Source organism: Nomascus leucogenys, chromosome 18, assembly GCF_006542625.1.
Source record: "Nomascus leucogenys isolate Asia chromosome 18, Asia_NLE_v1, whole genome shotgun sequence".
NCBI classification, from domain to species: Eukaryota; Metazoa; Chordata; class Mammalia; order Primates; family Hylobatidae; genus Nomascus; species Nomascus leucogenys.
This window is the reverse complement of record NC_044398.1, coordinates 87,118,975-87,144,967: the sequence shown is the minus strand read 5'-3', so window position 1 is coordinate 87,144,967 and position 25,993 is coordinate 87,118,975. Positions and strand designations below refer to the sequence as shown.

The 25,993-nt window shown below is 47.6% G+C and overlaps 1 protein-coding gene across 1 annotated transcript in view; it reads left to right on the top strand.

Moving 5' to 3' along the window:
- The window catches only part of LOC100596887 (nodal modulator 1), a 59,508-nt gene extending 54,547 nt beyond the window's left edge, over positions 1 to 4,961 (top strand). The window contains 2 exon segments of the mRNA XM_030798044.1: positions 3,809 to 3,901; positions 4,326 to 4,961. Of these exon segments, the coding sequence (XP_030653904.1) occupies positions 3,809 to 3,901; positions 4,326 to 4,457 (225 nt within the window). The 3' untranslated portion in view covers positions 4,458 to 4,961.
- The last annotated feature ends 21,032 nt before the right edge of the window (positions 4,962 to 25,993 follow it).

Below are 25,993 nucleotides of genomic sequence, written 5' to 3'. Positions count from 1 at the left end.
ACGGCCACTTCCCTTCCATGGGGATTTTACTGTTTTGTATTCCTGCCAGCAGTGAATGAGTACCCTTTTTTCCTCAACAGAGTATGTTGTCAAATTTTTCAATTTTTGCAGTCTAATAGATGAGAAGTGATATTATCTCAGTGTACTTTTAATTTGCATTTCTCTCTTTTCATGTGGTTAAGAGCCATTTGTATTTTGTGTGAACCGTTTAACCTATTTTTCTATAGAATTTTTGGTCTTTTTCAACCGTTTTCAGCTCTTTGTATATTAGGAATATTAACCCTTTGTAATGTCTGTTGTACGTATTTTTCCCAATTTGTCATTTATCTTTTCACTTGGCTTATGCAAAGATTTACTTTACTTCTATGTTAAATGTGTTGCTATTTTTCTTATTGCTTCTGGATTTTAGAGTCATAGGAAGGTTTTCTTCATTCCCAGCTTTTACAGGAATTTATCGTGTTTTTTTTAGGAAGACTTTTATGGTTTCTCTTTTTACATTTAAATCTCTATCCATTTGGAGTTTTTCCTGGTATAGGTGTGAAGTATGGCTCCAGATTGTCTTTTTCCACATGCTATCCAGTTACCATTTCATGCTTTTTAAACGCCATCCTGCATGGAAGGTGGACAGGAATTACCTCTCATTTAGAGATGGGAAGATGGGAACCTAGAAGGAGATGTGAGCAGCCCAAGGTCACCAGCTCACGCGGAGCAGAGCTAGGGCTTGAGCAGAGCTCTGCTGCTGATTCCGGGCTTCTGTGAAGAGTGGTTCATGCTCAGTGAGCCTGTAAATATTATCTTACCTGAACAAGAGAGTTTTTCTCATGACCCAGGAGGAAGCACTTCCTTCTTCCTCACAGTAGAGACCTGGTTAGAAAATGCCGGAGAAGGCTAGGTGTGGTGGCTCATGCCTGTAATCCCAACATTTTAGGAGGCTGACGTGGGCAGATCATTTGAGGTCAGGAGTTCGAGACCAGCCTGGGCAATGTGGTGAAAGTGAAACCCCATCTCTACTAACAATACAAAATTTGGCCAGGCATGGTAGCACGCACCTGTAATCCCAGCTACTCGAGAGGCTGAGGCAGGAGAATTGTGAACCTGGGATGCATAGTTTGTAGTGAGCTAAGATGGCCCCAGTGCACTCCAGCCTGGGCGACAGAGCAAGACTCTGTCTCAAAAAAAAAAAAAAAAAAAAAAAAAAGTTCCAGAAAGATAAGCATATATAAGAACCACTTACCTTTGCTTGGGGCTGCACTGTGACCCCAGTGGCTGGGAGAGGCTTCTGTGAAGGCCATTGACCGCCTCAGGCAGTGACATTCTCAGGGGCCCCTAGCAGACAACTCATCCGGGCTCAGGGACACACCTGGGAGCCAGTGGCAGGAATGTAGAGACACTGCTTGGTGGTGGCTGAGCAGCCCAGCCTCGTAGCTGCTGCCTGTCACTTCTGAGAATGTGAGAAACTGTGCCTGCCGGGGCTTGGATTCCCGAGCAGGGCCAAGTGATGAATGAAGAAAGCGCCCACTCTGTGCCACCCTGTACAGGGCCCTCATAGGTTGATCCTCAAAACAAGCCTTCGAGCAGGTGTGCTGTTCCTCCCATTTTCACAGAAGCCCAGAAAGATTGAGTCACTTACCGAGTGTTAGCAGAACCAGGACTCAAGTGAGGCGGCTTGTCTCAAGCCACATGGTTTCCACCTTGTTCTGCCCTCCGCGTGATGAGTGGCTCAGCATTGCACATTCACGGGGGCTTCGTGAGCACATTGGTTTCCTTCTTTGTTGATGTGACTGCCCACAGCCTTGTGACTGGATTTTACTCAGTATTCCGTGCCCTGCTGAGCATTTCACGTACTCCTTTCATCAAGTTTCACAGCGTCTGCCCCCACTGGGTGTTGGTCATACGATCTCCATGTCATAGTTGAGTAAACTGAGTCTCAACGTGGTTGCCTGAGTTTACCCAGTAAGGCCTGGGACCTGAGCCTAGACTGGATCACTCTAATTCCTGCTGAGTTAAACTTTTATTTATTTATTTGTTTATTCATTATTATTTTTTTCTGAGACAGTCTTGCTTTGTTGCCCTTGCTGGGGTGCAGAGGCACGATTTCGGCCCACTGCAACCTCTGCCTCCCGGGTTCAAGTGATTCTCCTGTCTCAGCCTCCTGAGTAGCTGGGATTACAGGCGCCCACCACCACTTCTGGCTAATTTTGTATTTTTAATAGAGACAGGATTTCACCATGCTGGCCAGGCTGTTCTCAAACTCCTGACCTCAGGTGATCTGCCCACCTCGGCCTCCCAAAGTGCTGGGATTATAGGCGTGAGCCACCATGCCTGGCCTGAATTAAACTTTTAAGTAAGTGTTTACTTCAGTGGAAAAATGGGTTGGGATCTAAGAGATGTCCAAAAATATAGCAGTAGGCAGTTGGAGATGGAAATCTGTTCCTGCCCTTATTCTTTCATTTATGAAAGGGCATCCCAGGTACAGTGGCCCCCACAGTCACTCTCTAGCCCAGCAGTTCTCGGATCTGTTGGTTGCAGGACCCCTTTATACTGTTAAAAATTATTGAGGATTTTAAAGAGTTTGAGTTTGCATGGATTATCTCTGTGTATATTTATCATATTAGTAATTAAAACTGAGATGTTGAAAACACAAGAAACCACAAGCCACACATTCCATTAGCTGTAGGCGTGATGACATCAGAGTACGCAGCCTCTGGAAAAGTCCACTGTGCGCTTGTGAACGAATGAGGGCGGAAAAGGCACATCACATCTTACTATTGTATGAAAATAGCTGTGGCCTCGGGAACCTCTGAGAGAGGAGTCCCGGTACCCTACACTGAGAACGTTGCTCTGGCTCATTAACTTGTTTTTATCATTATTGGGAAGTTCTCCTTTCATTTATTTGTTGCCTTTCTGAGAGTAGAGTGGGCTAATGGGATATAGGTTCACTTGATGCATTAGAACCCAGCATTTCAGGGGCTTTAGCAAGATGGAAATGTCTGTCTCATGTCAAGTGTCCAGGAGTGACTAGTGCAGAGATAGTCTGGTAGCTCCAAGGCGTGAGGGGACCCAGGCCTTCTGTCTCATTGTGCTGTTCCAGTGCATTGCTTTTCTCCAAAATGGGGCAATTGGCCAAATGCTGTCCGCCCAGCAAAAGGGAGGGCACACCACTTCCCTAGGGTCCAGCCAGGCATTGGCCAGAATTTAGTTCCAGGGCTATGCCTGCTGCAGGGGAGGCTGAGAAAGGTGGTCTATATTGTCACTGGCCCAGATAAAAGTTGGGGGTTCTATTGGGAGAAAGGGAGAATGACCATAGGGATGCTAGTAGCAGTGCCTGCTTTGCTTCCTCACTAGACTGTAGTGGCTGGGAATAGCTGCCCATCACTGTGTGCCCTGGGTCTAGAACTGTAGGTTCTTGATACGTCCTTGTGGGACTAAGAACCTGCATGTTGCTGGGACTCAACAAACTGAGACCCAATTGCTTTTCAACCACCAAGACTCCCTGATAGCTGCATCTCTTCATTTCCTCAGCTGGGAGGGGCATCCAGAGGCTGAGGAATACCTTGTCATTGGAATCTCTTTGTCCCTGAGTTTCAGAAGCAAATAGTGAAGGTTTGGGCAGAAGAGGATTCAGGGGAAAATATATCCAAATCACTTTGGTTCCTTCCTTTGGATAGAAAGAATTTGGATCATGAGGGCCCCTGGGTGTCCTCGGGTAGCCACTTTGGAAGGCTGGGTGGGTGGTGGCTGTGGCATTGTGGATGATGGACAAGCATGTGGCCTTGGTGAGGAGTGACGGGGCTCTCGGTGTTTGCAGAGGAAGCTGCCTGAACAGGACATCGCACAAGGATCCTACATTGCCCTGCCATTGACGCTGCTGGTTCTGCTTGCCGGTTACAACCATGACAAGGTAGGAAAGCCAGAGGCTTCAGGAGACGGAGGGCATGTCAGGGAGAGCGAGTCCTCACAGCTGCAGGAGTGATAGCAAAGGGATGTGCAGGGTCACAGAAATCACATTTCAGGTTCGGGAGGGCCCGTGAAGGCCTCAAGTGCAGACTTAGGTCTCCTTTCAAGGCTGTAAACTTCTGTAACATCTCCTAATCCTTAAACCTGGAACACGTCTAGGGACATGTTGGTCCCGGAGAGAGGCCAGCCCATCCCTGGGAACTCACTAGTACAGAGGCCTGCCTCGTTTGAACTGAAACCCACCCACTAGCACGTGGCAGCTGCTGATCATGTCTGAAGAAGGTGTGTTGAGAAGTGAGGCTCCGCTGTTCATCTGGCAGAAGCCTCCTCTTTGTACCCCTCTTTCTCACACTTTCTCTCTTTTCCAGCTCATTCCTTTGCTGCTGCAGTTGACGAGCCGGCTACAGGGAGTCCGCGCGCTCGGCCAGGCAGCCTCTGACAATAGCGGCCCAGAAGATGCAAAGAGACAAGCCAAGAAACAGAAGACAAGGCGGACGTGAGGAGGAAGAGGAGGAGTCTCACTTGGGACAGGCCACAGCCAGGGGTCTGGCCACCACCCGCCTGTGGGATAAAAGCCAAAAGCATGCGTCAGCTAACTTCAGCCTGTGCTGCTGGCCCTGCACCCCATGTCCCTTGTCACTGTGGCATCCTGTACCCATCCTCATCCCTCAGTAGAGCCCCTCGTGCAATGCAATGAATGGACCCTCCTGTCACTCTGCTGAACAGAATTTATTTTCTGAGTCAAATATAATTTATATTTTTGTCAAAGAAGTATTTAAGCTGTGCTGTGGTGTGAGAATGTCATTCTTGATCTTCAGCCTTCGTTGGCAAGAAGAGTTCCAGTTGACATGGTGTTTGGTTCCATGGTGAGGTACCCTAGGGATTCATCTGTTTTCTTCACTTCCCTTTGCATCTGAGATCCCTGCTGGAAACCACAGCAACCTGTATCCACTATTAGGAGGTAAAAATCAATAAAATGGCCCATTCATTTGTGTTGCAGCTCATCATAGACGTATTTCTTGGATGACATGCGCGTAACCCCCGGGGGTCTTCAGTTGAGCCACACGTAGAGCAAGTCAGAGTCCTGAGTGAAGCTGGCTGGGGCAGGAAAAACACCAGCTCAGCCGACATGATCCCCAGCAGCTTTTGGCCTCAGTGATAGAGAAATCAGAGATAGTGGGGGTTGTTGCAAATTGAAGTGTGCCCACCATGTCTAAGGGAAGCTTAGGTACTCAGCTCTGGCTCACCCCTGCTGTGCAGAAATGTGTGTTCATTTTTCTAGAGAAGCCAGAAAAACAAAGATTTATGTGAAATGTTCCCAATTTTAAACGTTAGCCACAAATGCAGTGTTTTTTTTTTTTTTTTAAAAAAAACTACACACTTTCGCCAAACAAAATGCCTATGTTGGCCGGGTGAGGCTGAAAGGTTGCTGGCTTGCATCAGAGATCCAGAGGAAGTCACAGCATTTTAACAGCATGAATTTAATCCTCGCAGGAAGTCATTAAGTTAATTAAGTGATATTGAAGGAGGGGACACATCCATCCATCCAACATTTGTTGAGTGCCACACAGGACAGGCATGGGTATGTGAGGACGAGTAGGGTAGACAATACTCTACAGTGAGCTGGAAGAGGCCAGGGAGGCTCAGTCTGCCTTGTTCTTCATACCCCAATGCTTGGCACATGGTGGGCATTCAGTAAGGAATGAATGAACGCATGCACACAGGAACGAATAGATGGGCACACAGTGCATGCCCTCACAGCACATGGCCCATCACTGGGTAGAAGGCAAGTCAGTAAGTAGACAGGGGTAATGCAGTGAGCCGAGGGCCACCAGGTAGAGGAACATGGAGGGCCACAGGAGCACAGAGCAGGGTTCTCATCCCACCAGAGAGCTTAGGGAACTTTCTGGATGTGATGCGTGAGCAGAGTCCGAAAGGACAAAGAACGGAGAGAGAGAAAACAAGGCGGAAGTTCTTGTTAGGTGCCACTGCCACCCCAGGGGGTCAGCTTGGGGGACTCCCTGGCTCTTGGGGGCCAACCGCAGAGCTGCCCTGTTCCCACCTACCAGCTAGCTTGGTGTTGGCACCGTGGAAGGAAAGTGAACAGTGTTGGAGATCTGGGACAGATGTGATATTAATACAGAATCCATTTCTTGGAGTGTTTTCCAACTCTTATTCCAAGTGGACACCCAGAAACATCTCTTTTAAATGTTAATGGGGTTTTTATCGACAGGGTGTAAAGGTTAAGAACTTGTGAAAGATACAATTAAGTGTCAATACACTCCATCCAGTTCCGGAGGCTGCCAGTAAGTGGCAGTCTTTCCCCGTCACTGGCTGCAGGTCACCCTTGGCCTTGGTGGAACTTGTGTGGGTCATTCTCAGTCCATTTGAAAGTTGGGCCTGTTCGGTTGTGTGTAATTTTCTGTTCATCATTTTTCTGGCAATCTCAGGACAGATTGTGATTGTGAGATCACAATCCTCTTGTGAGAAGTAAACATTAATGTTACTAGATTTTTTTTTTTTTTTTGAGACAGAGTTTCACTCTTGTGGCCCAGGCTGGCGTGCAGTGGCGTGATCTCGGCTCACTGCACCCTCTGCCTCCCGGTTTCAAGCGATTTCCTGCCTCAGCCTCCCGAGTAGCTGGGATTACAGGTGCCCAACACCACGCTCGGCTAATTTTTTGTATTTTTAGTAGATACGGGGTTTCACCATGTTATCCAGGCTGGTCTTGAACTCCTTACCTCAGGTGATTCACCAACCTTGGCCTCCCAAAGTGCTGGGATTACAGGCGTGAGCCACCGCACCCGGCCTGTTATTAGACTTGGAATGGGACAAAAGTCATATGAGACAGACTTGTTTGCTGAGGAATTAAAAAAAAAAAAAGGTCTAAGATGGCGGATTCTTGGGGAACTCTGTGCACATTTCTGCCTATTAAAGTAGCCATAAAAACAACCATAAATCCTTGATGAGGACACCTCAGGAGATTTAGGGCAGTGCCATTCTTTTTTAATTAAAAACTTTTTATTTCATTTGATTTTTCTGTAGAGACAGGGTCTTGGCTATGTTACCATGCTGGTCTTGAACTCTTGGCCTAAAGTGATCCTTCTGCCTCAACCTCCCAAAGTGCTGAGATTGTAGGCATGAGTCACCACACCTGGCCAGGGCAGTGCCATTCTAAGGCAACGGCTTCACCTCGGTCTTCTTTTCTGGGGTTACAGGAGATGGGAAGGGCCGAAGGTAGTATGAGAACGTGTGTGTGTTTGTGCATGTGTGTGCTGGTCAGATGGCTGGAGGAAGAGGCAGTCCCTCTGCTTAACTCTCATGGCCTAAATGTGAGAGACAAAGATTCAGGAAATAAGGAAAAAACAAATGAATGATTGCCTCTCTGGATCAAACACACCAGCAGGCACAACCAGCCTTTCTTGAGCTACTGTGTACCAGGCGCTGTGCTGTGCCCTTGCATGCATGTGGACACTTGATGAGTTCATGAAGCAGGTATGCTTCCAGCCCCATTTTTCAGAGAGAGAAACTGAGGCTGAACAATCTTGCAGCTGTCAAGTGGCAGAGCAGGGGTTTGAACCCAGGTCCAAGAGTTCTTAACCACCATGTTTTCCTGCCCTTGATGTATGAAATGAGATGATGTAGTCACATGCCAGCTTGTCTAGGGATGACTCAGAGGTTTAGAGATGGCTGTCACGTGGATGTTGTACAGGAGAGGCAGGCATAAGCTGTAGTAAAGTTAGGAAAGGCACAGTGACGTGGAGCACTGTGTGCAGTGGACGGGGTCATGGCTGTGGGTGAGAATGGTGGAGGACCTTTGATTATTTCATCAGCGTTGTTTCTGTAACCAAAGAGCTGCATGACCAAACCCTGAGATCTAGTTCTTTAATAGGAATAATTATTAGGCACGATTCCCTTTACTTAAAAGCTGGGGCCACCCGAAGGGAGGAGTTGGAAAGAGTTTGGGGGATAAGGTTTGCTTGGTTGCCTTCTGTTTAGGCTGATGTTCAGTGGGGGTCAAGGGCTGTGTGTCCAGTCCCTGGCATATGGGGGGTGTTTGTGGTACACAGACAGCCTCAGGATGGCCCAAGGGATCCACACTGCTTTTGTGTGTGGTCCCCTCCCACACTGAGTCAGGCTGGCTCTGTGCGACCAGTGGGAAGTGGCGGAAGTGAGTGATGATGTGTGACTTCTCCGGCTAGGTCATAACAGGCATTGCACTTTGGCTCTTGGGAAGCCAACTGCCTTGCGTGAGGGTGCTCAGGCAGTCTCATGGGGATGGGTGAGGCCCCTGGCCCCCAGCCTGTACAGCTTGCCACCATGTGAGTGAGCCAGCTTGGAAGCGAATTTCCCAGCCCCGGTCAAGCCTTCTGATGAGTGCAGCTCCAGCTGACATCCGATTTCCACCACTCAAGAGATCCCAGGTCAGTGCTGCCCAGCTGAGCTCTTCCCAGGTTCTTTATGTCCCCCGAAAATGAGCTGTTTTAATTTTAGAAAACTTAAAAACACAGTGACAGTGAAGCACGGATATGCCTTACCCACAGTCCCAAATCAGTAATGACTTCAAGCTATGTCCTCTCTTTTCAAGAAAGAGAAAGCAGAGAACAACGTTCGATCTACAGTGTCTTCCCAAATTCTTGACCCACAGGATCTGTGAATAAGTTATATGACTGTATTAAGCCTCTAAGTTTTGGGGTAACTTATGCAACATTAGGTAACTGGAAGAGTGCTCAATAAATGTCTGTCACATGAATGGGCAGTGACCATGGATGCATTTCTAGTTGTGTATTAGTTAAGGCTATTTTGGTTTCAAGTAACAGAAATCCAACTCCAACTAGCTTGAGCAAAATGGGGCATTCCTCTGGTTAAGTAACGGAGAAATCCAGGAGTCTGGCTTTATGCATAGCGGGACCCAGACTCAATTTCCACCTCCCGGCTCTGCTTCCCTTGATGCCAACTCTTTCAGGAATCAGCTTTCTGAAAGACCACTCTGGTAGAAACAGTCCCATCCTTTCAACCGGGTCCAGGACTGTTTGCTCAGTCACTGCTCTCAGAGGCAGGGGCAGAGGCAGATGCCAGGCACACATCCACAGAAGTGGAGATGGCAGGAAACTGAGAGTGGAGTGTTGGAAAGCTGGTTTTGCCTATGGTTTCTGCTTCTGACATCATCCAGCAATGTCAGGCAATGTCATTGCCCCCATCTGCAGATCCAGCAGAAGGGCAGCTTCCATCCCACCACATCACATGCCAGTCCTTGGGTGGGGGGAGGACTTACGGGCAACCTTTGCAGAATCACTGGGGCCTGGCCACACATGAGCCACGCCCATGCTCATGTGACAGGCGGCCCCTGTGCCTGAGGTGCTGTATTACCCAGAGGAATAAGTGGTCCTGGGTGGGCAAAAGCAACAGAAGAGAAGTCAGCTCCACTTCCTTCCAAAACTTGTTGAGAAGGCCTGGTCAAAATCACCCTCCAGGCTTGGTGTGGTGGCTCACGCCTGTAATCCCAGCACTTTGGGAGGTTGAGACGGGCAGATCATGAGGTCAAGAGATCGAGACCATCCTGGCCAACATGGTGAAACCCCGTCTCTACTAAAAATACAAAAATTAGCTAGAAGTGGTGGCGGGTGCCTGTAGTCCCAGCTACTCTGTAGGCTGAGGCAGGAGAATCACTTGAACCAGGGAGGCGGAGGTTGCAGTGAGCCGAGATCGCACCATTGCACTCTGGCCTGGCGACAGAGACTAAAAAAAAAAAACACCCTCCATTTGTGGCTTTCTCTTTCATTAGAAAAATGATCCTGACTTTATGACCATGACCATGAAATGCCTAGAGAAGGGAGACACTCATTTTCCAGTGGGCCTACTGTATGCTGGGGTGGCGAGACTCTTCCTGCCCTGGAACTTGCTGAGGTCAGGGAAGATATGATATGACTGTCTTCCTCTGTACTTTTTCAGTGGGGGCAGGTGTTTATGCTTGATGATACAATGGTGGAATCTTGGTTGGAATGTGAACTTTTTTTTTTTTTTTTTTTACATGGGGTCTTGTTCTGTTCTTCAGGCTGGAGTACAGTGGCACCATCACAGCTTACTGCAGCCTTGATCTCCCAGGGTCAAGGGATCATCGTGCCTCAGCCTGCTGAGTAGCTGGGACTACAGGAGTGCACCACCACGCCTGGCTAATTTTTTTTTTTTTTTAATCTTTGTAGAGATGAGCTCTCACTAGGTTGCCCAGGCTGGTCTTGAACTCCTAAGCTCGAGCAATCCTCCCACCTTGGCCTCCCTAAGTGTTGGGATTACAGGCAAGAGTCATCACGCCCAGCCAGGATCACAGACGTTTAAATTACACTCCTTCTGCTGCACCTTACAGCAGTAGAAGGGGTGAAATTTAAACGTCTGTGATCCTGGGGTTGTTTAAGATGCCACCCATCTATATATTCTTTCAGACGTGCAATATTTCACTGTGTGAATGAAACAGCAGCCCTTCTTAAGTGTGCTTTTTGGAATTTGAAGATTTTGTAAGATAAGATGAATGCACTGGAACAAGTGATCCTCAATTCTGTGCACAGTCTGTGCCTCCGGAGACTGGCGGCTGCCCCTCCCTGTCTAGTCTTGCAAGAGAGGCAGCTGGCAAGAGGACAGAAGCCAGCAGCTGCTGCATTTTCATCCTGTTTCTGCTCTTGGAGCTGAGGGGGGAGAGGTGGCTAGCAGCCGCTCAGTGATCAAACTTGCAGCCCGCCTCTCTTGCTTTCTTTTCACGGACTGGAGTGGGCCTGGGTATGGAGAAAGAACATTTTGCTTCTTGCCTCTCAGAGTTTCAAGAACGCCTCACCTAGTGGCATGCATTCACGGAATGAGTAATTATGACAGTGGAGAACTCCTCACTGTGAACTAATTACACAGATGATGTTGAAGACTTGGACTGGGCTAGTGCAGGGGTTAGCAAACTATGGCCCACTGTTTTTGTTTTATAAATAAAGTGTCATGAGCACACAGCCCTGTCCATTCATTTGTAGATTATGGCTGCTTTTGCCTGGCAGTGCCAGATGTAAGTAGTTGTGGCAAAGACCAGGTAGCCTAAAAAGCCTAAAATACTTACTATCTGGGTCTTTACAGAAAACATTTTGTTGTTGTTGTTGTTGTTTTTGAGATGGGGTCTTTCTCTGTCACCCAGGCTGGAGTGCAGTGGTGTGATCTCAGCTCACTGCAACCTCCGCCTCTTGGGTTCAAATGATTATCATGCCTCAGCCTCCCAAGTAGCTGGGATTATAGGTGCCTGCGATCTGCGTTTTTAGTAGAAACAGGGCTTCACCATGTTGGCCAGGCTGGTCTCAAACCCTGACCTCAGATGATCTGCTCGCCTCGGCCTCCCAAAGTGCTGGGATTACAGCCGTGAGCCACTGCACCTGGCCTAGAAAACGTTCTCTAACCTCTTGTCTAGTGGGTGCTTTGTAAAATTTAGTTTTTTTGGGGGGCATCATTAATTCATTCAACAAATATTAACTGAGCATCTCCCCTGTGCTGGGTGCTGCTTGGCATACTGGGGGTTTAGTGGTGTGAGAGAGACCGGGCCTCAGCTCTCGGGAGCACAGTCCTGATGGAGGAGGAACGGTAAACACACACATTAGAAGTTATTGGATAATGCCAGGTGTTACGAAAAAAAGAAGCGGAACAAGGCAATGGGACAGAGGATGATTGGTGTCATGGAAGGTCTCTCTGAGGAGGCAGCATTTGAGCTGATACCTGAGGAGGGGAAGGGCCAGTTATGCAAAGATCTGGGAGAAGAGCTGCCCAGGCAGAGGGACCATAATTGCAAAGGCCCCCAGGAGGAAATGAGCTCCGTGAGTTTCAGGAATAGCAAAGAGGCCAGGGTGGCCAGAGTCAAGTGATTGAGAGGGAGAGATGAGAAAGATGGCAGGGACTGGGTCATGTGGAGGCCCTGGAAAGGAGTTTAGATTTTATTCTAATTGCAACGGAAGGCATTGGAGGGTTTAAGTAGGGAAAGGGGAGTGATCTGATGTATGTTTTTAAACACTTGCTTCTTTAAATTTTGAGGAAATTGGATTATTGGGAAGCAAGAATGAATTTAGGGCAAGAAGCAAAGAGGACGTTGCGTTGGTTTAGGCAAAAGACAGCAATGGCTTGGATTAGGGTAATGGAAAGTGGCAGGAAGTGGTGAGCTTGGGGCTATAATTCAGAGATAGAGCAGAAAGGTCTTGGTGATGTATTTAATACAGGAGGTGAGAGAAGGGAGGAATCAATGATAAGTGAATCCTTTGTTTCTGGCTGAACCACTGAGATGTGTAGGGAAATTGAGACTTCTGTTTTGGCCATCATGGGTTTGAGATGCTTATCAGACGCCCGAGTCTGCAGCCTGGGTGAGAAATCACAGCTGGAGATGAGATGTGGTGAGCTGGAGTGTTTTTGGATGACAGATGAGGCCACGGGATTGAATAATAGGTATCCTTATGAAGACTGAGAAAAGGAGAGGGCTGGGGGCCAAGCCTTGGGACAGTGCAACCTTCAGAGGATGGGCAGGGAGGGCCCTGCCCAAGAGACAGAGAGGAAGTGGCCAGTGAGGTAGGGGGAAGTCCAGGAGAGGATGGTGTGGTGAATACCTAATGCTTTACTCATTCACTGGTGGATGACTGAATGAATGGATGGATGGATGGATGGATGGATGGATGGATGGATGAATGCGTGAATGTTCCTTAATAATATGGTTGGCCATGGTCCATCCATATGACTCCTATGGACACCATGTTACCATTTCACACTCGTCTTCTATTTAGGAGAAATCAGATGAAACTGCCATCTTATATATAGGTCGAAAATGGTTTCCATAACCAACCACCTCACATGCTTACTGAAACTCATTAAGTAATAGATGGGGCGGGGGGCGGGAGGTTTACAGGTGGGCAAAGGAGGCAAGGCTAGAGTGATCCATGTGGCAGTGGATTAGAGTGGCAGGCATCAGTATGAACACATGTTTAGCTCAATATAGATACAGATGGCTACATAGAGAAATATTTATAGATATGTGCATATACGCAGATTAGTAACACACACGTTACTAATCCTGGCTGTCAGCGAAGAGAGCCTAGAGGCAAGGATACCCCAGTAGCAACAAACCTCTGGTGCCCAGGTCTCTCTTCTCCAATAAATACCATTCTCCAATAAAAGGAACCAGGCTTCTTGAACAAATATCGATCCTAGGACCGAGGGAGGAAACCGATAAGAAGAACCTGAAGCATCTTGTAGGGTCACAGGGTGAGGAGGCGCTAAATGAAAGAAAATGAAACTGCTGCAGTGATGGGGCATCTCAGAGGGACACAGGAGCCAATGGAAAAGCTCCCGGGGTTCAAAGCCAGAACAATTTGAGCCCCAAAAAAGTAGTATTGGATTAGAATTCAAAGAATGAAATAAATACCCATGATTCCATACTGATATAAATGATCAGATAAATAAGAGAGAAGAGACAATTCTCCCAGGCAGAAGAATTCCAGATTATTTATTTATTTATTTAAATTTAATTTTTTTTTTTTTTTTTTACACAGGGTTTTGCTCTGTTGCCCAGGTTGGAGTGCAGTGATGTGGTCTCGGCTTACTGTAACCTCTACCTCCAGGGTTCAAGTGATTCTCGTGCCTCAGCCTCCCAAGTAGCTGGGATCACAGGTGCGTGCCGCCATGCTTGGCTAATTTTTTTGTATTTTTAGTAGAGATGGGGTTTCACCATGTTGACCAGGCTGGTCTCAAACTCCTGACCTCAAGTGATCACCCTCCTTGGCCTCCCATTCAACTGCTGGGATTACAGGTGTGAGCCACCGTGCCCGGCCCTAGGTAATTTATATAGCTATTCCATCCTCAAGGAGGTGGAGCAGACTCCCCACATCCTACATGTGGGCTGTGCATAGTGACTCTCTTCCAAAGAGTGCAGTGTGAAAAAAGAGGAGAGAGTAACTTTACAGTGGAGAACACACAGACACTACCTCAGCCAGGTGATCAAAGTCAACATCAATAGTGGCAAGTCATCCTGAGAGAATGCGTGCCTGATACAGAGTGCTGAGATGCTTCTCAAGCTCTGTGGTCCTCCTCCTCAGAACACACACAAGCCAAGACTGAGGATGGGAAAAGCATCTGCCAAATCCCAGCTAAGGAACATTCTACAAAATACCTGACCAGCACTCCTCAAAATGCTCCATGTGGTACCCTGGAACAGAAAACGGACATTAAACAAAGACTAAGGCAATCGGAACCAACTATGGACTTTAGGTGACCGGGCACGGTGGCTCGCACCTGTAACCCTAGCACTTTGGGAGGCCGAGGCTGGCGGATAGCTTGAGCCCAGGAGTTCAAGACCAGCCTGGGCGACATGGCAAAACCCCATCTCTACAAAAAATACAATAAATTTGCCAGGCTTGGTGGTGTGCACCTGTAGTCCTAGCTACTCGGGAGGCTGAGATGGGAGGATCACTTGAGCCCGGGAAGTCAAGGCCGCGAGTGAGCCATGATCATGCCACTGTATACCAGCATGGACAATGAGAGTGAGACCCTGTCTCAAAAAACAAACAAACAAACAAAAACAAATTGTCTGGGGAAGGTGGCGTGCACCTGTATTTCCAGCTACTTGGGAGGCTGAGATGGAGGATCGCTTGAGCCTGGGGAAGTCGAGGGTTGAGGCTACCGTGAACTATGATCACACCACCACACTCCAGCCTGGGTGACAGAGCAAGACACTGCCCCGCCTCCCCCTGCCCCCGCCGCAAAAAAAAGTATGGACTTTAGTTCATGATGCGTCAAACTATGGGGTATGTGGAAACTCTCTGTACTGCTTTCACCATTTTTCTAAAGCTGTTCTAAAAAAGTTTACTTAAACATTTATTTTTTTTAAAAAAAGACTTGAGTATCAACAGTGTCATATGCTCAACTTAGAACATCTTTTTCCTGGTTTGTTTTGTGGGCATGAATGTGTATTGAGCTGTCTAAATCTTGGTTGCCCGACCTTCACTGTAGCCAATGACCTAGGTTCACAGACAAAAGGCCCAGGTTAATGTTATGCCCAGTGGCCATAAAATAGCCCAACATCCAGATTGCACTCCTTGGTGTACCTGAAAAAGCCAAGGAATAGGACGGGCGGGGGCGGGGGCCAAACTACTGCCCATTGCCCAACTCTGGCCAGCTGTCTATTTTATAAATAAAGTTTTATTGGAACACAGTCACACCCATTCATTTATTATCATCTATGGCTACATTTGCATGACAATGGCAGGGTTGAGTAGTTGCACCAGAGATCGTGTGGCCCACAAAATATTTATTATCTAGCACTTTACAGAAAAAGCTTATTAACCTCCAGGACAGTGGCCACAAGTTCTGCCATCAACTCATCCCTTAGCAAGAAGGGAAAGGAATGCCCATTAAGGCGCAAGTTGTTTCTTGTTGTTGTTTGTTTGTTTGTTTTTGAGATGGAGTTTCACTCTTGTCGCCCAGGCTGGAATGCAATGGCGTGATCTCGGCTCACTGCAACTTCTGCCTCCTGGGTTCAAGCAATTCTCCTGCCTCAACCTCCCGAGTAGCTGGGATTACAGGCACCAGCCACCACATCCAGCAAATTTTTGTATTTTTAGTAGAGACGGGGTTTCACTATGTTGGCCACGCTGGTCTCGAACTCCTGACCGCAGATGATCCACCTGCTTTGGCCTCCCAAAGTGCTGGGATTACAGGTGTGAGCCACTGTTCCTGGCCACAAGTTGGTCTTTTAACAACAGAGCACACAGCTGGACAAAGCCCAATGCTCTCTTCTTTGGGGCTGAGGTGGGTCATTAATATTGAACATTTACGATGTACTTGCTCCAGGTGATTCAGTTTAATTTCTGCCGTCTCTTGTAACAGGGCTCCATGTGCACGGGTCAGGGCCATGTGTCTGCCTCAGCTTTCTGAGGCCCCACAGCATATTGATTCTGTGAAATGTACGTTTCTTTGAAAACAGTGTCTCTTGACATGACAGGAGATCACACATCGCTTGTTTTCTGTCCCTTTCATTCCCCTCTGAACATGATAAAATCATGATCTAGCGTCGCTGAGGGACCTTAGTATCTCTTGGAAAGAAGGACTTGCCTTCTTTTTTTAATCTTTGTCAAGCTAGTGAGGCCAAGTGGAAAATTTTTAGCAGCTTTGGAACCAGACAGATCGGAGTACAAGTTCTACCCGTTATTGATTGGACCGTGTAACCCTGGGAGAGCTGCCTAGTGTCTATGAGACTGAGGCTGTTGGGCAGGAAAATGGGGATGGTCCCAGCATTATGGGGCAGTTGTGAGAATTCAGTGCAATGATGCAGTGCTCCCAGAACAGCTGGTCTAGGGCTTGGCTCATGGGACTGTCCCTTCGCAGAGGCAGCGTGGACATTCCACTGGTATCCACTGGTGTGGCTGTGCCTGTTTGGTCACAGTGTCTGTTCTGATTGGTTGGTGCTCCCGCATGTCAAGAGTTCAATGTTTTGAAAATCATCCCTGCCTAGAGATGAATTCCCCCTTCCCCTGAGGTCTAGACTGGCATAGCTGCTTTTGGAGCCTCACCTGCTGAGAGCTCACAGCTGTCCTTCTCTAGAGAATCACCCTCAGATGGGAGCCACGTTGCCTGGGATGGGATGCCATGTCCAGTAATGGCCCAGTGATTAACTGATACAGCAACATGAATGGCTGGTCCCTGCCCCACGGTGGGGACAATCCTGTGGTGTGCTCTCTGCTGCTCGTGGGATAAGTCAAGGTGGGACTTTAAGGGACCACGTTCTCACTCTGCTCTGTCCCCTTCTGCATCCTGTAGTCCTCACCTCCCTTCTCCTGAAAGCCCCTTTCAAAAAAAACAAAAAACAAAAAAACCCCACATCCACCCAAGTCCCTGTCTGCAGCTCTGCCTCTAGGAAAGCTGGTGGAAGGCCACCAGTCTTAGCTGTTACAGATAGAGGTATTTCTGCATTTCCAGGACTGAGGTCAATCCCTGGGGACCTGGTGAGGAGGTATCTGAGGGGCCATGGAGCTGGCTTGATGGGGTCTACAGGTAGGCAGGGACCTGGTGGGGATGTGACTCAAGGATTTTTATCAAATATCTTTATCCCCTGACACATGTAAAAAAAAATGAGATCAGACTCCAGGGTTTCCTCCATGCCACACTGTGGCCCCATTGTTTGTTGTGCTATTAGCAGAAGTTGAGTTTGTAAGGAATGTACATGTGTATGTGATGTGTGAATGCAATTATCTGTGTGCACGTGCATTTGTGTATGTGTGTGTGCTGAGGATGTGAGCCCCACTTCTGGCCCAGTGCCCCTGCCCAGGCTGGCTTTGCCCTCCTGCTGCTCTGGGCCCCCCAGGCAGTGACTACCTGGTACATAGGGAAGGCATCAGGATCCCTTATTCATGGGGACTGTAGAGTGTCTCCACCATATTGGGCCTTTTGGCCTCTTGGACATGACTTGGCCTCTGCTGGCTTTAAGGGACTGCCAGAGATGCCATCTGCTCTGGGAAATGTTCTCAGCCTGGGCACAGCCCACTAACCACTGCCTGCTTGTCTGAGACTTCTCTGTCCAGGAAAACAGCCCAGCCTGGCCAGAGATGGGCATAGAGCCATATTTTGGGAAAGACTGGTTGGGGGTGAACTTGGTTTCTGGACCCGGTTCTGATTTAAGTTGCAGGGGACATTGAGCCAGTTGCTGCCCACTGGCTCCATCCTAAGCCTTCCTAGAGGAGAGCTAGCCTCCTCCTAGGGTTGCCCAGGCTGGGCCACTTCTGCCTGGGTGATGGGTTGGGAGAAAGACGTTAATATTTGGAGCAGTGTTATATTAGTCAGCCCTCGCATTTGCAAACATTAGAAAACCAGCTCGAATTAGTGATAAAAGAAAATCTCAGCTGAATTAAATTTAAAGTAGTGTAATTGAGCAATGAACGATTCACGAACTGGGCAGACCCCAGAATCACAGCAGATTCACAGAGACTCCAGCACAGCCACGTGGTGGAAGAAGATTTATGGACAAAAGAAGGGAAATGACGTACAGAAATCAGAAGTGAAGTACAGAATGGTTGGATTATTACAAGTTGGTGTTTGCATTGTTTGAGTACAGTTTGAACACTCAGCAGTGTATGAGTGGTTGAACTATGGCTTCTGGGATTGGCCAAGACTCAGCTATTGTTAGAGGCGAATACTCCTAAGTTAGGTTTTCAATCTTGTCTACCTATTAAGCTAGGTTGCAGTTTGTCCACAAGGACTCAACTGTAGAATTATGACGTCCCACTCAGGCCATATTTATTTCACTTTAATACTAGCTTCAGCAACTGTCTCTCAGAGCCCAGGGCAGGGCAGGGATGCAACTGGGCTTCAGGAAGCTTGAATTCATTGACTGTCCCTTCCCCATCTTATATGCAGAGCTAAGGGCTTTATAGTAATTTTCTCATTTGATTCGCAAAACAAACTGATGAGGAAACGGTCTGAGAGTAGTTAGGCAGCTTCTCAAGGTCACACAGATAGTAAATGTCATCACTGGGACTTGAACTCAGGTCTTTCTGACTCTCATGTCTGTGCAACATGTCATCTCAGCCACTGTTGCCACTGTATACGTGGATTAGGGTTGGCTCAACTGCTGTAACAAATAGACCCAACTCGAATGGTGCATGTATGTACAATAGGGGCTTATTTCTTATGATATAGTTCAGGGTGGTCCCAGGTGAATAAGGATGGGTAGGTCTGCATTTTTCATAGTCATTTGGGTCCCTGCTCAGGCTCCTAGAGTCTCTGCCACCTTCCCCATGTGGCTTCCAAGGCCACCTTGGAGACAGAGCTTGGTGGAGCACATGTGGTAGGATTTTTTTTTTTTTTTTTTTTTGAGATGGAGTCTCACTCTGTTGCCAGGCTGGAATGCAGTGGCACGATCTCGGCTCACTGCAACCTCTGCTTCCCAGGTTCAAGCAATTCTCCTGTCTCAGCCTACAGAGTAGCTGGGACTACAGGCACCTGCCACCACGCCCGGCTAATTTTTGTATTTTTAGTAGAAATGGGGGGTCACCTTGTTGGTCAGGTTGGTCTCGAACTCCTGACCTCAGGTGATCCACCCACCTCAGCCTCCCAAAATGCTGGGATTACAGGCATAAGCCAGCACGCCTGGCCATGTGGTAGGATTTTATGGGCCAGACGGGAAGTGTTGCATTGCCTCTGGTCGCTTTCTGTTGAGTTGAATCCAGTACTGTGGCTCCCCCTACTTGCAAGGTCTCCTAAATGTCTGGCCAAGCTGTCTGTCCAGGAAAAGGAAAGGACCAAATTCGAGAGGCAGCCCGCCGTCTCCAACACACATAATAAATATTTCCATGATTCCTTGCTCTCTTCTTGTCCTTGTTTGTAAGTGGTTTTCTTACTTGGAACCACAATATATATTCTAGTTTTCATGTGACTTCTTTCATTTATCATAATCTTTTTCCCGTGTGGCTCCAGTGAGTTTTCATAATGATCATGGTTACAGGCCGTGTACACCAACTGTCAGACAGCTAACTCGTTCTAGTTTTTTTTTTTCCAATAATAAAACAATAAGCACCTTTATGCAAAAACTCTTTGCTACTCTTGAATTATTTCCTTAAATTCTCAGGAGTGGGAATGCCAAGTCTAAAGAGTGAACATTTTTACAGCTTTTGACACTTCACACCTTATTGCGCTTCAAAGAGTTTGTATCCAACAATAAAGATACTCACAGTGTTACCAGCATTGGGTGCTATCGTTTTAACAACAATTTAGTTGTAAAATGGTTCCTTAGTTTATTATGATAGCCTTTTTCAGGATCCCAATCCTTTAGCGTAGGAAGTGTTTATATGTGTATATCTGGCTAAGTCATATCAACTGCAATGTAGCCTCCTCTTTTGTCTTTACCGGGGAGGGCAAAATCATTTATTCACTCAATAAAAATGTAGGGAGTACCTGTTATGTGCCAGGCAGTGGTCTAGACCTGGGGATAGAGTGAATACCAAAAGACAAAGTCCTGGCCGGGCACGGTGGCTCACGCCTATAATCCCAGCACTTTTGGAGGCCGAGGTGGGTGGATCACTTCAGGTCATGAGTTTGAGACCAGCCTGGCCAACATGGCAAAACCCTGCCTCTACTAAAATTACAAAAATTAGCCGGGTGTGGTGGCACATGCCTGTAGTCCCAGCTACTCAGAAGGCTGAGGCAAAGGAATCACTTGAACCCAGGAGGGAGAGGTTGCAGTGAGCCAAGATTGCACCACTGCATTCCAGCCTGGGTGACAGATTTAAAAAAAAAAAAAAAAGACAAAGTCCTCACTCTCATGGCACCTTATATTCTAGTGGGAAGACAAAAGTTGCTGAAGTAAACACACAGATAAATATATGGGGTCACCTTAGTGACAAGTGCCATGAAGAAAACAGAACTGGGTGACAGGACAGTGACTGGGGAGCTATTCTGGTTTGAGGGTGGCTCTTGATACTGAAAATTCATTTCAGAGAAATTTTGTCTCTTTTCAAAGATGTCTACCTTCAGAGCTCACAGCTCCATTTTGCTTTTTTCCTGCTGTTGTTGAGATAGGGCCTCACTGTGTCACCCAAGCTGGACTGCAGTGGCACGATCCTGGCTTACTGCAGCCTCAAGCTCCCATGCTCAAGTGATCCTCCCACCTCAGCCTCCCAAGTAGCTGGGACTAGAGGCACACGCCACCATGCTCAGCTAGTTTATTTATTTATTGGTAGAGATAGGGTCTTGCTATGTTGCCTAAGCTATCACACTTTTACAGGGCCTTTCTCTGATTTTTGAAAATCTTAATTCTGATCTATTAGGTGCTTGTTTTATTGTTAACTCTTAGTTCAGCTTTATTCCCCAGGTTTGGTGGTGGCGGAATCTTTCTCCCTTAAGAGGTCCTCCCCCAGCAGAGCCTGGTCTTTTGTTTAATGCTGGATGCTCAGCCCTAGTCACACTGCCAGCTACATAAAGGCTGAATGAATAAACTAAGATCCTCCACTCACCTGTGAATTCCTTGAGAATAGCCTTTAGGCTCAGTGACCATTGTGTTCTAGCCTGCCTGGCACCAGTGCCCAGCACATACTAGGTGCTCAGTAAATGTAAGCTGAACTATTTGAAGTGTGTTCACATTCACACTTGACATCGTTCCTTAATCCATTGCTGTTTAAGTATGGTTTGGAGACCGCCAGCCGGGACCAGCTATATAATGCATGGGGCTCAGTACAAAATAAAAATGCAGGGTCTTCAGCTTCAAAAAATATTAAGGACCAAGTTCGGTGGCATGTGCCTATAGTCCCAGCTACTTAGGAGGCTGGGGCATGGGGATTGCTTGAGCCCATGAGTGTGAGTCCAGCCTGGGCAACATAGTGAGATCCTGTCTCTAAAAAAATTTTTTTTAAGTAAAATTATTAAGAATGTGAAAATAGGCCAGGGATGGTGGCTCATGCCTGTAATCCCAGCATTTTTGGAGGCCGAGGTGGGTGGATCACTTGAGGTCAGGGTTTCAAGACCAGCCTGGCCAACATGGTGAAACACCGTCTCTACCAAAAATACAAAAATTAGCTGGGCATGGTGGTGGGTGCCTGTCATCTCAGCTACTCAGGAGGCTGAGGTGGGAAGATTGCTTGAGTCCAGGGAGGTTGAGGCTGTAATGAGCTAGATTATGCCATTGCACTCCAACCTGGGTGACAGAGTGAGACCTTGTCTCAAAAAAACAAAAACAAAAATTATTAAGGATGTGAACGTAATGACAATAGAGGATTAAACCAAGCACGGGCCCCTTCTGAATGTTGTATGCCCACGCGACTGGCTCCACCTTGAGAGATAGGCAGGTCTCAGGGCTAGCTTCAGACCTATGGAGTGAAGATCTGGCCTGGGACCCAGGGCACTTCCTGGTGATTCTTATGCCGAAGAGAGTTTGAGCACTGTCATCATCTTTCAGCCTGGGGGATGTCCTGAAGCCCTGTCAGAGAGAGAACCCTGCCTGCGATCCAGATCAGCATTTATCATGGAATTGTCTCGCTTTTGCTGAGTAGCTTTGACAAAAGGAGCCATTGCTGAAGTGGGTCTGGGCCCACGCCCTTCATCTGCTCCACGTGTCCGATCCAGCGGCTTGCTCATTCTTCAAGGGCCTTCCTCCAGCGACAAATCCATCTATTGCCCTGGACGCACTGCAATGACTTCTCTTTAACAGGCGGTTGGCTGTTTGAATCCCAACATAGTCTGGTGGAGACTCCTAGGAGGCAAATCCTCTGTAAGAGGTGTGGTGAGCTCCCCGTCATGAAACCGTCCAAGTCGAGGCCGGATGATCACTTGGCAGGGATGCTTCAGGAGGAGTCCAGCATTCACCGTGGAGCCGGTCTATATGATTTGGAAGATCCTGCTCAATAATCATCCATGTCTCTGCCCTCCTCTTTGTGGCACCGGCATCTTGTTTCCCCTGCCCAATGCCTGTTCATCACCACAGTCTATGCATGGCCAAGGATAAGGATGAATAACACCCACCACGGTAGAATGTAAAGACCACAGTCCTGGAATCATACCCCACTGTGCTGAACGATGCCAGTTGTGCTCTCTGCAGTCATGTGATCTTGGGCGTGTGCAGCAGATGCCCTTGTCATCCTGCCCATATCCCTCTGGCTAGCGGTGTGCTGGAATTGGCTCGTACCAGCCCACAAGAACCAACCATTCAATTTTCGGGAATTTTGCAAGCCAGCTGGCATACATTGGTAGCTTGAAATTGGCCATCATGGGAATATTTACACCAGAGGAATTGGCAAATTGTTCAGCTTGGGCTTCAGTCCCTTGTAACTGCGTTGAATTTTCCTAGGTGTCCTCTGCACAGTTGTGTGATCTTGGGCATGTGTGGCAGAGGCTCTCGTTGTCCTGCTCATATCCAGAAACACAATCCTTCAGTTACAAGGGACTGAAGTGCACACGGAACACTTGTAAGCAAACCCAGAACTTAGTGACTCACAGAAGGGAGGGAGGAGCTGCATGGACCAGCGCCTTGTGGCAGGAACCAGGGACTCCGTGACACGACACCAAGATGCTTTCTATGTCTGTTCATCTGTCTGCTCTGCTGGTGCCAGCATCTCTTGGTGACTTGGCTTTACTTTGTCTCATTACAGAGGAGCTACTCTGCAGAAGAAGAAGGAACTTGGAATAAGTAAGAAAAAAGCCCTTTGTTGCGCTAAAGTCACTGATGCTTGAAGATTTAGTTGACATTGCAGCATAGTCATCCTGTCCTGACTGATCTAGAGCTTTCCCTGTATTATGTATAATCCTCTTAACTACCTTACAAAGTAGGCATTGGTATTTTTACTTATCAAGTAAAAAAACTGGCCAGGCGCAGTGGCTCACGCCTGTAATCCCAGCAGTTTTGGAAGCCTAGGTGGGCAGATCACCTGAGGAGTTCGAGACCAGCCTGGGCAACATGGCAAAATCTTTTTTCTACTAAAAATATAAAAATTAGCCAGGCATGGTGGTGCCGCCTGTAATTCCAGCTAATCGGGAGGCTGAGGCAGGAGAATCGCTTGAACCTGGGAGGTGGAGGTTGTAATGAGCTGAGATTGCACCACTGCACTCCAGCCTGGGCAACAGAGTGAGACCCTGTCTCAAAAAAAAAAAAAAAGCCCATAAAACAAAACAAAAACTGAGGTTCACAGAGGTTGAATAACTTTCCCAAGATCAGCCAGCTAGCAAGTGGCAAAGCCAAGATTCAAACCCAAATCTGATGGATTGTGAAGCCTGCTTTCTTGCCCCACCACCCTGGGATTCTTGCGATGTAACTTAGGATCGAGGGGTAGAGGAAGAAGCCAGAGGAACTGACAAACAGAATGAAGTGAACGCGAATGTAAATTTAGCCCACCTCCTGCCAAAACTGCAACTGTGAAATGTAACGGATTACACAACGAATCCTGAGTCCTGCGCTTTTTTCAGGCGATATTTTCAGACGAGCCATTCTGGAGCGTTTGCTAAACACCCTGGATGTGTCTTCAAAGACCCCTTTCATATTTCATCCAGGCCGGCAGAGCGGGATGACAACGCATGCTAATGCCCCTTCGTGGGAGTCCGGGAGGGCGGTTCCCTTTAGTCCCTTATTAAAGTTGCTTGCCCCCTTCTGAGGGAGTGACATTCAGCATCTGGACTAGATGTCGAAAGGCCACAGCTGGGAGGGTCGCTCTGCAACCTTGGCCAACTGGCTTCTTCCCAGTGAGGATTCCTGGCAAATTTCCCTGGCTTTCAGATGAAATAAATGCTAGTGTCCTCGCATGCGTTCTTTCTCATGAGAACTGCTTTCACCCCCCTTCCTTCCCTGCCATGTTGACCCCTAGTGGGGTCCTGCCTCTACCTACCATAGGTTGATTTTACCCTAAAGCCCTGAAGCCCTAGCATCCTGCCACCCTTTCCACAGGTGCCTGGCCCAGAGATTGGCACATGACCCAAACAGGGCCAGATTTTGAACTTGGAGAGACTGTATGTGGGTCCTTGTCTGTGGTGGAGGCTGCAGGAAATGAGGCCGGAGGCTGGAGGGACTCACATCTCCTGCCAACAGGAGGGAAGCTCATCTGCTGTGAGAAGGGAAAAGTTGGCAGAGGCAGAGATGAAGAGTCCATTTGAAACTCAAGAGCTTGATTTCGTTACACTTTACACTCCTGTTCTTCCAGTTACCTGTTCTTTGATTATAGTCTAATGGTGATGGATGCAGACTCTGAGCCAGACCAAATACTTGGTTCAAATCCTGGCTCATTGACTAGGTGTGTGACAGCTGTTTTTGTTTTCTATAAAATGGGATAGACAGACACTGTGGCTCACGCCTGTAATCGCAGCACTTTGGGAGGTCGAGGTGAGAGGATTGCTTGAACCCCGGAGTTCAAGACTAGCCTGGGCAATAGAGTGACCCTATCTCTATGAAAAATTCAAAAAAATTCAAAAAACCCTATCATATGAGACCCTACCTCTATGAAAAAATTTAAAAAATTAGCCATATGTGGTGGTGTTTACCTGTGGTCTTAGCTACTCTACAGGCTGAGGCAGAAGGATTGCTTGAGCCCAGGAGGTTGAGGCTGCAGTGAGCTAGGATGACCTCACTGTACTCCAGCCTGGGTGACTGAGCAAGACCCCATCTTAAATAAATAAATAAATAAATAAAATGGAATGAATAAGAATACCCACCTCACAGGGTGGTTTTGAAGATGAAATGAGATACATGCCAAGTGCTGGAATAGTACCTAGAAGGGATTAAATGCTTCATAAATGTTTCTAACAATGACAACAACAACAACAGGTTATTCTACCTAATAATATTAACAAGAATTAAAGATCCTTTAGTATCCTTCCAATCAGTTGTGCTTCTATCACTTTCAACAAAAAGCATTAGGAGATGTTGGTGGGGCTGATACTCAAACCACCTCCATCATTCATTGGGTGCAGGGTCTGACTGTCAAATATACACCACCAATGACCTGAGGGTTGACAGCTTCCCTCTGGGCAGGAAGTGAAGGCTCGTAGGGCCTTGTAAATAGGAAGAGGTGGGGCTTCTGCTTTAACTCGGGGAGGGAGACAAGGCGGCTTCCTGGGAGTTGAGAAGGTGGGGCTGGGAGCTGCGGCATAAGCGGAACCAGAGATTCAGAAAAGGAGCCTCCCTGCAGGGCTGAACAGGACAAAATAAGCAAAATGGTGGGTGTAGGTGAGGAGTAAAGGTAGAACTCCCGGGCCTATGCTCATGCTGTTCCGTGTAACTCTAGTTTTATTATGTCCGGAGGTATCTACTCAACTTTTAACAACTGGAGCCCCAGAAGCCACCACATGTCCCCACCAGGAGGAGAGCAGAATCAGGAGTTAGAGAAGTTGATCCCAAAGTATTGTTTGAGCTCCTGAATCCAAGTGTACTTGAAGCCAGTTCTACCCCTGGACTCTTCAGATATATGAACCAATGAATTCACGATTTGCTTAACTGAGTCCAGTTGGTCTTCTGTCACTTAAAAAGACCTGACCAATACCACCTCCAAAATAATCAGGCAAGAGGCAGGTGCCA